Genomic DNA, 12,499 nt, shown 5'->3' on the forward strand with positions numbered 1-12,499 from the left:
AAGCATTAGCTGATGCCTTGTTTTGCATCCCAGGTCTGCAGAATTGTTGAGATGGTCTATACCATGGGTGTCAAACTTGCTGTGTCACATGACATGTGATCTATCATGATTTTTTTTTTGCATTACCGGAGCTGGGATGGGTGCCGCCTCCGTATGATGCAACCGACCTGCGAGCTGGCAGTTTGACACCCCTGTTATCAAATATGTCAATTATCTGAATTTGCTTACAAAATATCAGACTTATTGAAGTGTTCATGGCAATTAAAAGACTCAAGACAGTGCTTCTTGAAACACCAAGATTTCCACACACACCCCATGACTGGAACAAAATTCTCAAAATGTTTTGTCTGCAATTTTACTCTCAGAACATTTTGAGGTTGAAATGTTTTTCATGTCCCTAGTAAGAATGACTAGCGATCAGTTCTTTATAAACTAAAACTTCCAAGATAACACTGTACTGAAAGGGACCCCATTAGCATGTCTTATTCCCACATACTACTGAGAACGGATTCTGATAGATGGCATTACATATTTCTGCTTTCTTCTATTATTTTTAAACCAATTTGCCTAATAATGCCTGCTCAGAATGCAAACATTGCATACTATTTCAAAATCGATTGCTTGCTCATTTAATACATAAATAATTTAGTTGTTCAAGAGTCATGGCAGCACGTTAATAACATTCAAGATATCATTAGATGCAAAGTTTTCTTAAGGCCTATGAAAATGCTCCATGATATCAACTGTAACTTCACAATAGATCATGAAGTATTAAAGCTCAATTTATTTCAATTGATCAAAATGAATAAAAACATGTAAGTTATTAGTTTAAATTATTTTAACCTACATTATCCACTGCAAAACAAAATACTGCAATTTTTTGCATGACAGATATATTTATAGTTTTATTCCACTTGCCAACCTAAACTATAAGGTTATTTTCTACTGGCTTAGTGAAATGCTTGTGTAAACCACAATAACATGTTTTATGGTTTCATATAATGTTGATTAACAATTTTGAAAACAAAACATGGCATAATAATAAAAAATAATAATAATAAAAAATAATAAAACATGGGGCACAGATAAACCCTGAAGTGGCCTCAACAGCTCTCAGAGAGTGCTAACGAGCAGATGACTGCAAAGAAATACAATGCTTCCATTCTCTCCCCACACCCTGTCAGAACCTATCCTTCCATTCCCCACACACACATCATCCAGAAATGTTTTCTTCTTCCTCAAGGAAAAAATCAGTCCAGTAGCCTTCTGGGATGTCATAATATATATATAATGTTTCTATGTCCCCTTCACTGTAGAAAAGCTAATTTAGCTCACGTTAGAGCAATAACAACTAGAATGCCTAGAATCAGAATGTAAAAATGGGAGCTCTTCTGGTCCAACTCTCTGACTAGTGTACTACAGCATCACCAATGGATGACACCTGTCCTCTATTTAAAGAACTCCAGTTACAGAAAGTCTGCTGCTTCCTGTGACAGTCTGTCTCATTCTGAACAGCTCTTGCCATTAGGAATATTATTCTGGTGGCCAATCAAAAGCTATTTCTCTGTAATTTAAATTCACTGGTTCTTGTTCTATCTTCTGGAACAATTCTGTTCTTCCTTCTACATGGCAACCCATCAGATACTTGAACACAACTATCACATCTCTAATTATATTCTCTCATTCTTTCTCATTTGTTTTTCCTTCTTATTCTTCTGCAGGTCCTTTCTAATTTGTAAATGTCCATCTTAAAATGTTGTATCCAGAACTGAATGTAATGTTTGATGTGCAGACTCACCAAGGCAATATAGCAGACATGTCAAACACAAGGCCCGGGGGGGCAGATCCGGCCCGCGAAGTGGTTTCATGCGGCCCATGAAGCCATCCTGGAAACAGTGAGGGAACGGCCCCCACTGCCTTGGCCCTGGCCCAGAGACCCTCCTTCTGCCAGAGACCCTCAGATCTGTCCCACTCCTGCCCAGGCCCCCATAGGCACCCTTGATGCGAACAATGTAGAGCTGGCCATGCCCATCCAGTAGGCCATACGCACTTTAGCCACACCCACACAGTAGGCCACACCCACCCAGGCCATACCCACCTGGCCCCCTGAGGGCAACCGCAATGCTGATACGGCCCTCAATGAAATTGAGTTTGCACCCCTGCAATATAGAGAAGAATCACTACAATCCATTCTACAATTTGTAATAAACTTGGTTTTGGGGTCAAGAATTTCTTCTGCTGCCAAAATGTCTACATCAGTACTTTCTGCCAGAAGAGAACATTTTTCCTCATGTCTAAGGAGTTTTGTAGCAATTTCAGTAGATTCAGAACTTATTTTCAAATCTATCACAAGAAACAATAGATTCTTAAACACTGTGTGAGTATATCGATTAATCTCTATCCTCTCTCCTTCTAGGCTGAATTAATGTTCAAGATTTTGTGAGGAAAAGAAAGCCTTCAAATCTTCTGCAAGAAGGTGTGTTAACTAGATAGCTTGGTCAGGTTCAAAAAAGCCAGTTATTAAATTATTGCACACCTAACAGCTAAGCCCCAAATTCATGTTATTTTAAACTGTGCCTGGACAAGCTTATCTATTCAGACAGAATAAGGAAAAAACCCTGGATGATGTCTTTGAAGGACTGGTCTTTGCAAGCATAGGAAAAGCTAAATACCTGACAGACCCATGAACCAGACTTTCCAGACATGCAGTTGGTCCAAGCAAAATGCAAAATGTGAATTTCTATTTTAGCTCTACAGTAACTGCATTGAGGATATTTGAATTTAAACATGGCTATCTGTAGAAAAACAGAATATAAGTATTAACATAATAAATAATAACATTACTTCATTCATTAACATTATTTTGCTTTATTTAATGCTTCTTGTCAAGTTCTGCAATTAAATACTGAAATGTATATATTTTAAAACTGTGATAAGCACAAAACACTAGTGCAAGCTATCTATACCAGCAGAAAATGTTGTCCAGTTTTTAATACTACTATAAATATTTGTTAGTGTTCATCTTTTCAATTGCTGTTGATTAGCTCTTGGATGCTGATGGCTTTCTTGTAATCAGCAATGGCTTCTTTAATTAATCCCATTTTGCCACGAATATCAGCTCTGAGTTTATACATCAAGGCATCATAAGGTTGAATTGAAAGTGCTGTAAAAGGTAACATTTTATTAGGTGATTTCTCAAGAAAATAATAATTACAAGCTAACATTTCTAGTCAAAATACTGCATGCATTTCATCTTTGAAATTCTTTAAAAGTTAATCGATTATATTTCTCTTTGGTTGACTCAATTCAGTGAGACATGAATTCCAATGACTAAAAGTCTAAGCAAGAGGCCTAGCATTAGCTCAAAAAAGTATGTTTGGATTTTGTAAATCTCTACGCATAGACAGTGAAAAGTGGTGGGGCAGGATAATAAATCATCCCTTGTGCTCTGATCTTTAAAGACTTGCACACTGCAATTTGTTGTAGGATGCAAGGATTTCCCATGCTGAACAGATGGCTAGTGCTAAATGCTTGAGCAGCACTGATGATCTATTTGTCAAAATGATGGAGACCCTCATATCAGCATAATTCACCCATCACTCCCACCAGGCCCAACAAGTGATTCATTATGTCAAACCATCTCATTCTGTAGTCTGGTACTACCCGTTTTAAGTGATGAGTGTGTCAAGAATTTGTTATTAGTACCTTTTGAAATGTCTTCCTCAGCTTGCTCATATTGCTGTAACATGCTGTAGAGATTTGCCTTGTTAAAATATATTGCTGCAGACAAAGGAGACAAGGAAATTGCCTTCTCAAAATCTGTTTTTGCTTCTTCAAATTTTTTTAAGAGCGTATTTGTAATAGCTCGATTCAGGAAAGCAGATTCATTTTGGGGATCAAGTTCTATGGCCTTGTTATAATAGTCATTTGCCTATAAAATTAAATAAAATGTTTAATTATTATTGTTGATTTGTCAAAATAGTAATACCTTGGATAAAATATAAGTAGAATGCTATCATCTTAACTTGATCTTCAAGAGATCTCCTATACTAGTACTGCAAGCCAATATTGTTTTACTTTGCTGTTTTCCTCACCAATTATAACATTTGTTCACTCATTTCTTCTGGAGAATTCAGATTAATCATTGTTGCATCCCCATATTTTTGGTTTATGTTTTTAAATACATTAATCTCCACTACAATTGAACTGTAGATGCACAAAAAACTACATTGCTGTAAACAAACCATAGTATTATTATCTCATCTCAGCAAAAAAAATTATTGGGCCTATAAACAGGAAAGGGCAATTTTTGTATAATGGAAGCTATCAATAAAGGATAATAGTTGTAACTCAGGGTTGAAAGAGGGGGTCCTCAGTGCTCTCTGAGCTTGGTTGTTTTCTTGCAGATGTTTCATTACCCAACATAGGTATCATCTTCAGTGCTAGTAAGGAATGGAGTTTGCTCTCAATTTATATTTTAAAGACTTGCATTGTCAGTGTTGGTGAGAGAGGTCTTGGAGGTTCTTTGGTTGGACTATTTACTATTAACAGTAAACAGTTAGCAGGAATTGTTGGCAGTTCGATTGGGTTCAGGTTGACAACCTTGTTTTCTCTACTGACATGGACGGTTTTCATTATTTGAGACAGATGTTTCCAAGAATTATGTCAAGATTAAGCGGGCCCGGGACAGGGGTTGTTCCTCTGTCCTGGTTCTACTTGACCTCTCAGTGGCTTTTGATACTATCGACCATGGTATCCTGCTGCGACGGCTCGAGAGGTTGGGAGTGGGAGGCACTGTTTTATGGTGGTTCTCCTCCTACCTCTTGGGCCATTCGCAATTCGTAGTGGCAGGGGGGCAGAGATCTACCCCGAGGCCCCTTTCTTGTGGGGTACCCCATGGGTCGGTTCTCTCCCCCCTCCTTTTTAACATCTATATGAAGTCGCTGGGTGAGATCATCCATGGTTTTGGGGTGAGGTATCACCAATATGCCGATGATACCCAGTTGTTTATCTCCACCCCAAGCCAACCCAGTGATGCCCTTGATGTGATGTCCAGGTGCCTGGAGGTGGTGCGGGTCTGGATGGGAAGAAACAGGCTCAGGCTGAACCCCTCCAAGACCGAGTGGCTGTGGATACCGGCATCTCGTATTGTCCAACATGTTCCATCTCTTTTGATGGGGGGGAGCTACTGCCCTCCTCAGAAAGGGCCCACAACTTGGGTGTCCTCCTGGATTCACGGCTTAATTTGGAGGATCATCTAACTGCTGTGACCAGGGGGGCCTTTGCACAGGTTCGCCTAGTGTGCCAGTTGCGCCCCTTTTTGGACCGAGATGCCCTATGCACGGTCACCCATGCCCTTGTCACTTCTTGCCTGGATTACTGCAATGCTCTCTACATGGGGCTGCCCTTGAGGTGCACCCGGAGGCTTCAACTGGTGCAAAATGCGGCCGCACCAGTGCTTATGGGAGTATCTCAATACTCCCATGTTACACCACTCCTGCGCGAGCTGCATTGGCTTCCGGTTGCCCTCCAGGTGTGATTCAAGGTGCTGGTAATGACCTTTAAAGCCCTACATGGCTTAGGCCCAGGGTACTTGCAAGACCACCTGCTGCCAATGTCAACCTCCCATTGCCCGGTTCGCTCCCACAGAGTCGGCCTCCTCAGGGTGCCGTTGGCCAGGCAATGCCGGCTGGTGACCCCCAGGCGGAGAGCCTTCTCTGTGGGTGCACCGACCCTCTGGAATGAACTGCCTCCGGAGCTGCGGACGGCCCCTGACCTTCGATCCTTCCGCCGCAACCTGAAGACATGGTTGTTCCAACAAGCGGGCCTGGACTGATCATGGTTTTTTAAATTTGGTTTTTATCGGCTTAAATAGTCCTTTATTTCTTTATTTATTGTTTAATTCTTTTTTAATCTTTGTATTCTATGTTTTTTAATTTTTTATTGTTGTGAGCCACCCTGAGTCCTTGGGGAGAAGGGCGGCATGTAAATTTAATAAATCATCATCATAATCATAATCATAATCATAACAATAACTTAGTTAAATTTCCTTAAATTACTTGGCCTAGGATTATATATTTTCAAGGAATTATTTTCATTTCATTTACTCATTGAAGTTTATTAATAACTAAGTTGACATTCAAGATTGTCAACTCAGATATTTATTATGCAGTATATATTTGAAGTGCTACACTCAATTTTCCAGCAAATTTGGAAAACTCAACAGTGGCCACAGGATTGGAAAAGATCAGTTTACATTCCAATTCCAAAGAAAGGCAGTGCCAAAGAATGTTCAAACTATCGCACCATTGCACTCATTTCTCATGCTAGTAAAGTTATGCTTAAAATCCAAACCACTGATTGGTTCAAAATTGGGAAAGGAGTCCGGCAAGGCTGTATACTGTTGCCCTGCCTATTTAACTTATATGCAGAGCACATCATGAGAAAGGCAGGGCTAGATGAATCAAAAGTTGGAATTAAGATTGCCGGAAGAAATATCAACAACCTAAGATGTGCAGATGATACCACTCTAATGGCAGAAAGTGAAGGAGAACTAAAGAACGTCTTGTTGCGGGTGAAGAAGGAGAGTGCAAAAGTTGGGTTGAAACTTAACATTAAGAAAACCAAGATCATGGCATCCGGCCCTCTCAATTCCTGGCAAATAGATGGGGAAGAAATGGAGGTAGTGACAGATTTTATTTTCCTGGGCTCCAAGATTACTGCAGATGGGGACTGTAGCCAAGAAATTAAAAGACGCTTGCTCCTGGGGAGGAAAGCCATGGCAAATCTAGACAGCACACTAAAAAGCAGAGACATCACCCTGTCAACAAAAGTGCGTATAGTCAAGGCTATGGTCTTCCCAGTTGCAATGTATGACAGTGAAAGCTGGACCATAAAAAAGGCTGAGTGCCAAAGAATTGAGGCCTTTGAACTGTGGTGCTGGAGAAGACTCCTGCGAGTCCCTTGGACTGCAAGGCGATCAAACCGGTCAGTCCTAGAGGAGATCAACCCTGACTGCTCTTTAGAAGGCCAGATCCTGAAACTAAAACTCAAATACTTTGGCCACCTAATGAGAAGGAAGGACTCACTGGATAAGAGCCTAATGCTGGGAAAGATTGAGGGCAATAGAAGAATGGGACAACAGAGAATGAGGTGGCTGGTTGGAGTCACTGAAGCAGTAGGCGTGAGCTTAAATGGACTCCAGAAGATGGTAGAGGACAGGAAGGCCTGGAGGAACGTTGTCCATAGGGTCGCGATGGGTCGGACACGACTTCGCAGCTAACAAAACAACATATATTTGAAATTTGTATTATTATTCACTTATATTTTATAAAGACAAAAATGAGCAATTGGTAGTTATAATTTTAAAAAAGCTTGCCCAAAGGAGATTAAAAAAAAACCCCACTATGCCAGCACAGAACCAAATACAAACCTGTGAGAATTGCTTGTTTAAAAAGTAGACATTGGCTGCATTGAAATAGGCTAAAGCATAATTGGGGTCAATGGTGATAGCCTGCTGATAGTCACGCATAGCACAGTTTAAATATCCCATGAACTGATTAATCACACCTCGATTTGTAAGCAATTCTGCGTTAGTGATTATCTGAAATGCAGACAAATTAGATTTTAGATTAAAATGCATAAAAGATGCATAAGACGCAGTACATGTATAAAGTATATCTTAATCTGGTAGGTGGTTTTAAGCTATGGCCCAAAATACTTGAATCCCTCTTTCATAATGGGGTAACAGTGCATGAGAGAGATGTAAAACGTGTTCCAGTGGGTGCTACATCTTTAAAAAATAATTTAAAAGTTCCTAGCACTGGAAGCATATCTATCAAACTTTATTTATTTATTTAATTTAGGTAACTGCCCATCTCATAAAATATGACTCTGGGCACATACAAATGTATTAACAATTTAAACCATAAAACACATAAACATAAATAAAAAAAAATATTTACAAAAACAAGAATGTGGGAGAACAACCATCATTTGATATCATACAGCCATCTTGTAGGCTTACCAGAGGAACCCCAAGGTTGATGAAAAAGCCAGGTTTAAAGGTGTCCCAGAAGGCTGGTTAGGATGAGGCACTTCACTCAGGCCAGAATTCCCCATGCTGACTGGGGAATACTGGAAATTGAAGTCCACACATCTTAAAGCTGCCAAATTTGAAAAACACAGCTCTAAAACAGCAAGGGATTGGGGACAGGAAGGAGCACCTATTCCCGTTTCTCCCTTTTTCATGCTTGCATTTTCTGAGTACCTGAAAAGGCCTTGTGAGCGAGAATAACCCAAACTCCGAGGAAGGCATTAATTAAAAAGGGCAGAAAATCTTCAGTCTTGATCAGTTACAAACAACTATTTACCTTTAGTGCAGCATTTGTATCTTGAAAAGCAGCAAAAATGTCCCCCATCTGTAGACAGACTATAGCACGTCCATCATAAGCAATGTGACAGCTAGGATCACAATGAATGGCTGCTGAAAACTGAGTCCAGGCTTTCTGAAATTTTCCAAGAGCCTGAAGTAATTTAACAAAAACATTAATAAATAAAGAAAATACAGAAGATTGAAGAGATTATTGGAATGTCCATAGAAAAGCTGAAAGTTATTACTGAAGGAAGATCAAAATAGCAAGTACAGTACTTGTTCCTTTAGTAACTAGCACTCAGTGGTGCCTAAGAAATCATGAATAAGTTGGATATGTAATGGAATATATCATATCTTTACAGATTTGATTAGGCTTGAGTAATAGAGTAATAGAGACCTGGCAGACTGAAGTAGGAAGGTTGTATGGGACTAGCTACTTCCCACTAGTAGAGCAGGCTGAGAGACTGAGAAGGAAATTGTGCAAATTTCAGTTCTGTGACTAGGAACAGCCTGAGGATTCTGTTAGGACTATCCATCTCACAACTTAATGGGATTTCTTACTCATCTGTTCAGACGTTTTTCAGAACTGATGTTGGAATTCCCCAGCCTCATATCCATTTGAGTGTTTTGTTTGGAATGGCTCAGGAACCATAGCAATCATGACAACAATGGTTTATCCAAACTAATCACAGTGTCAACATATGATACATGTTAAATCCTTCATGTCTCCCCATGACTATGGGCAGACCATCATGGTGTTAAGGCTGGATTACTAGCAACATCTAATTTTTATAAGGGTCGTGATCTGTCGGATAACCTGCCAAAAAGGCAATTGGATTTATTTGGATTCCAAATAAATTCCAAATGCCATTTGAAGGGTTTTGATTAGTCTGATCAGCAACTCTGTGGATGCTCTGATTAATAGCTGGAATAATGAACTTATAAGGGGAATTCATATCGTAATTCACAAATGTCCTCTCTGAACTGCCTCAAATGTGGTCCCTGATGTATTGATGAACTGTGGGACTTGAACCTGTAAAGCAGGTAGTTATAGAGCAGATGGAAGATTTAATTCAAACTCAGTAAAAAAAAAAGATATAAAGCCCACTTGATGGGTTAGGATTGATTGATTACTTGGTTATACGCTACTAAGTCATCTTTGATTCCTAGTGATCACATTTCTCCATGATGATCTATTCCTTTGTTGGGTTATACTATGAATATATATGCAGCAAAAAGCTTTTTTTTAACATATATTGCTTTGCAGCTTGCTGAATTTTTTCAGATGGGGGGGGAGCTGACTGCACTGCTCCTATCATTCTGCTAGAGAACTTTGGGGAATTGTGCTGTTATAATTCAGATTTTGGGGAAATATTTTATTACATCTTTTTATAGGGATAAGCTACTTGGAATGGTAGGTTCCACTGTATGTCCTATTGATTTTTACCCAACTTGTTTATCGATTTTAGTTTATTACAGATAAAAGAGAATCTAAAGGAAGGCAAACAACCTTCTTGTTGAAAGGAGGCAATAAGAAATAACTCTTTTAAAGAAGCCTGAATTAGATCACTCAAAGAAGGGCAATATAGGCCAAATTAATCTTTCAAGGTTGGTTGAAGGGCTCAAAATGGTGTAAGCTCTCAGTTGTAGATAGTTCTCATGAAAGCAGATATTTTGGCCCATTTCAAACTGCTTAAAAGTAGACTATGAGGTTGATATTTCCTTTGCTGGTCTAATCAATGATTTTTACAGACTTTCAAAAAGCATATAATCCTGTTAGTTGCTATTGATTTATTAATGGTTTTCAGTATCATCGATCATGATCTGGATCATCTAGAATTGGGAATGGACAGCACTTCTTTGCAATTATTCCATTCTATCTATAACCTAAATTCTGAATGATGTTGCTTGAAGACTGTTGCTCCTTGAAATAGGACTATTATATGGCATACCTCTATATTCCATTCTACTACTAATGTCAGGAGAAGACTTGGAACTGAGTACTATTAATATGCTGACGCCATCCAAATATTTCTTTGTAACACCTTCAGGTAATAATCTGGTTTCTTTCAATCTTAAATCAAAAAGCCAAAATATCAACTCAACTTCTTCCCTCTCCAGAGTTTGTAACAATTTCAGAATTGTTTGTAACAATTTCAGAAGCAATAGAAAACTAATTAAATCTGTAACGCTTTTTGAAATTCTGCAAAGTGCTTTTCAGTCACCTGTTTCAAGTCAGTGCACTAAAGTGGGTCTCCACTTTAATATGCAAATTGTCTTAATAGAGTTATTTCATCAAAGCTTTTTTTTAATGAAGCGTGCCCTTCAAAAATTTGCATTGCTTTATTTTGTATTAAGTGTAAAAGGATTTCTGCCTGCTTGGGCATCTTCATTAACAGAGCTTAATCCTTGTATTGTTAAGCTCTGTTGAGTCATAGCTGACTCCTGGTGACTCTTGGGATAAAAGGTCTCCAAGCTGTCCTGCCTTTTGCCATATTATGCAATTCTTGCAGGTGCCATATCTGTGATTCCAGTACCCCATCTCGTCTGCTATCAGCCTGTTATCCTACTTTCATCTATCTTGCCCAGCGTGATTATTGCTTCCATCAGTCTTTCAGATGTATCCAAAGTATAGAAGAGTTTGCTTCATGATCTTTACTTCTAAAGAACATTTTAACTTTATTTCTTCTCTTACTGAATAGTTTATTTTCTTGGTTGTCCAAGGAATGTGATATAATCTTCTTCAACCCTATAGCTCAAAGAAGTCAATCTTCTTCTTTATGTCTTTGTGCAAAGTCCATTCCTCACATCCTTATAACATAACAGAGAATATGCTGGGATGATCTTTCCATTTTTTTCTTACTTGAAACATCTGAATTTTCCATGAACTTGTCCAGGACCTCTCAATGTGCCTTTTTGCCCTTTGTTAGTCTTCTCTAAATCACTTTTGCACACTTCCCATTTTTATCGATTCTGGAGCCTAGAAAACTATAATTTCAACTGCTTTTGTCACCTTAGCTTAACACTCAGTATTGTATAAATATGATCTAATTGGACTAGTGTGGTAAATACTACAGCAATTCAAACTGTTATGTAGAGAGAATCACAATAATGCACAATGTAATAACAATATAGCAAAATTATCTGAACGTGAAGGGAAACTATTGGTCTGTCAGTTAATATAAAGCCTACAGTTACCCATCTTTGTTTTGTAATAATGTCCCACAGCTTTACAAAGTCTGCCTGCTTTTTCTTCCTCAGTTGCTTTACCTAATCAGAAGAAATGTCTTTTGAAAGCCAGGGAAGAAACAAAGAGACTATATAGATAGACCTTACTTAGTAATCACAGTTGGGACTAGCAACTCCATTCTAAGTGACATAGTCATTAAGTGAAACATCATGGGACTGCAATGAACTTACAACATCATTTTCCATACGGTTGTTAAGGGACACATTATATGACCACAATCCTGAAATTTTAATGCTAGTTTCTCCATTGACTCAGCTTATCAGAAGTTAGCTGTGAACTGCACAAATAGCAATCACAAGACTGTGGGATTCTGTAACAATTGTAAATGCCCACTGGCTGCAAAGTGCCTGAATTCTTCAATCATGTATTTTTGGGGATGTTGTGATGGTCATAAGTGCGAGAAAAAGTTATATAGTTACTTTTTCAGTGCCATCAAAACTTTGAACAGTCACTAAACTGGGCATTTTTAAGCAAGGTCTACCTGTATGTGGGAATTCTGTTTCCCCACCACCACACACAGACATGCACACACAAACCAATACTGACAGGAGATCCCAACACTTCTTGTTTCTGAATGAATTTCACATGGAAATAATTCAACTTTACATTCACATCTGTTTCACACAGCGTAGAAAGAGTTATAATGTGAGAAATAAATAAATAAATAAATAAATAAATAAATAAATAAATAAATAAATAAATAAATAAAAATAAAAAAATAAATATTTTCCTGTTTCCTAGGAATAATTTCCAGGGAAGACATTTTTTTCTAAAGTCAAAACTGTGTATATGTTCATATTTCCTTAAGACCAAAAACAAAGGCATTGACTAATACAGAGATTATACAGCAGAAGGTATCACCCTACTCTCATTAA

The 12,499-nt window shown here is 38.5% G+C and overlaps 1 protein-coding gene across 1 annotated transcript in view; it reads right to left on the minus strand.

Moving 5' to 3' along the window:
- Positions 1 to 3,026: 3,026 nt before the first annotated feature.
- TTC6 (tetratricopeptide repeat domain 6) overlaps positions 3,027 to 12,499 on the minus strand; it is a gene marked incomplete at both ends in the record, with an annotated part of 44,318 nt that continues 34,845 nt past the window's right edge. Inside the window, 4 exons of the mRNA XM_081324375.1 lie at positions 3,027 to 3,163; positions 3,706 to 3,931; positions 7,433 to 7,603; positions 8,373 to 8,525. Coding sequence (XP_081180501.1) covers positions 3,027 to 3,163; positions 3,706 to 3,931; positions 7,433 to 7,603; positions 8,373 to 8,525 — 687 coding nt within the window. The remainder of the gene's footprint in view (positions 3,164 to 3,705; positions 3,932 to 7,432; positions 7,604 to 8,372; positions 8,526 to 12,499) is intronic.

The sequence above is a fragment of the Vipera berus genome (genome assembly GCF_964194415.1).
Source record: "Vipera berus genome assembly, chromosome: 1".
NCBI lineage: Eukaryota > Metazoa > Chordata > Lepidosauria > Squamata > Viperidae > Vipera > Vipera berus.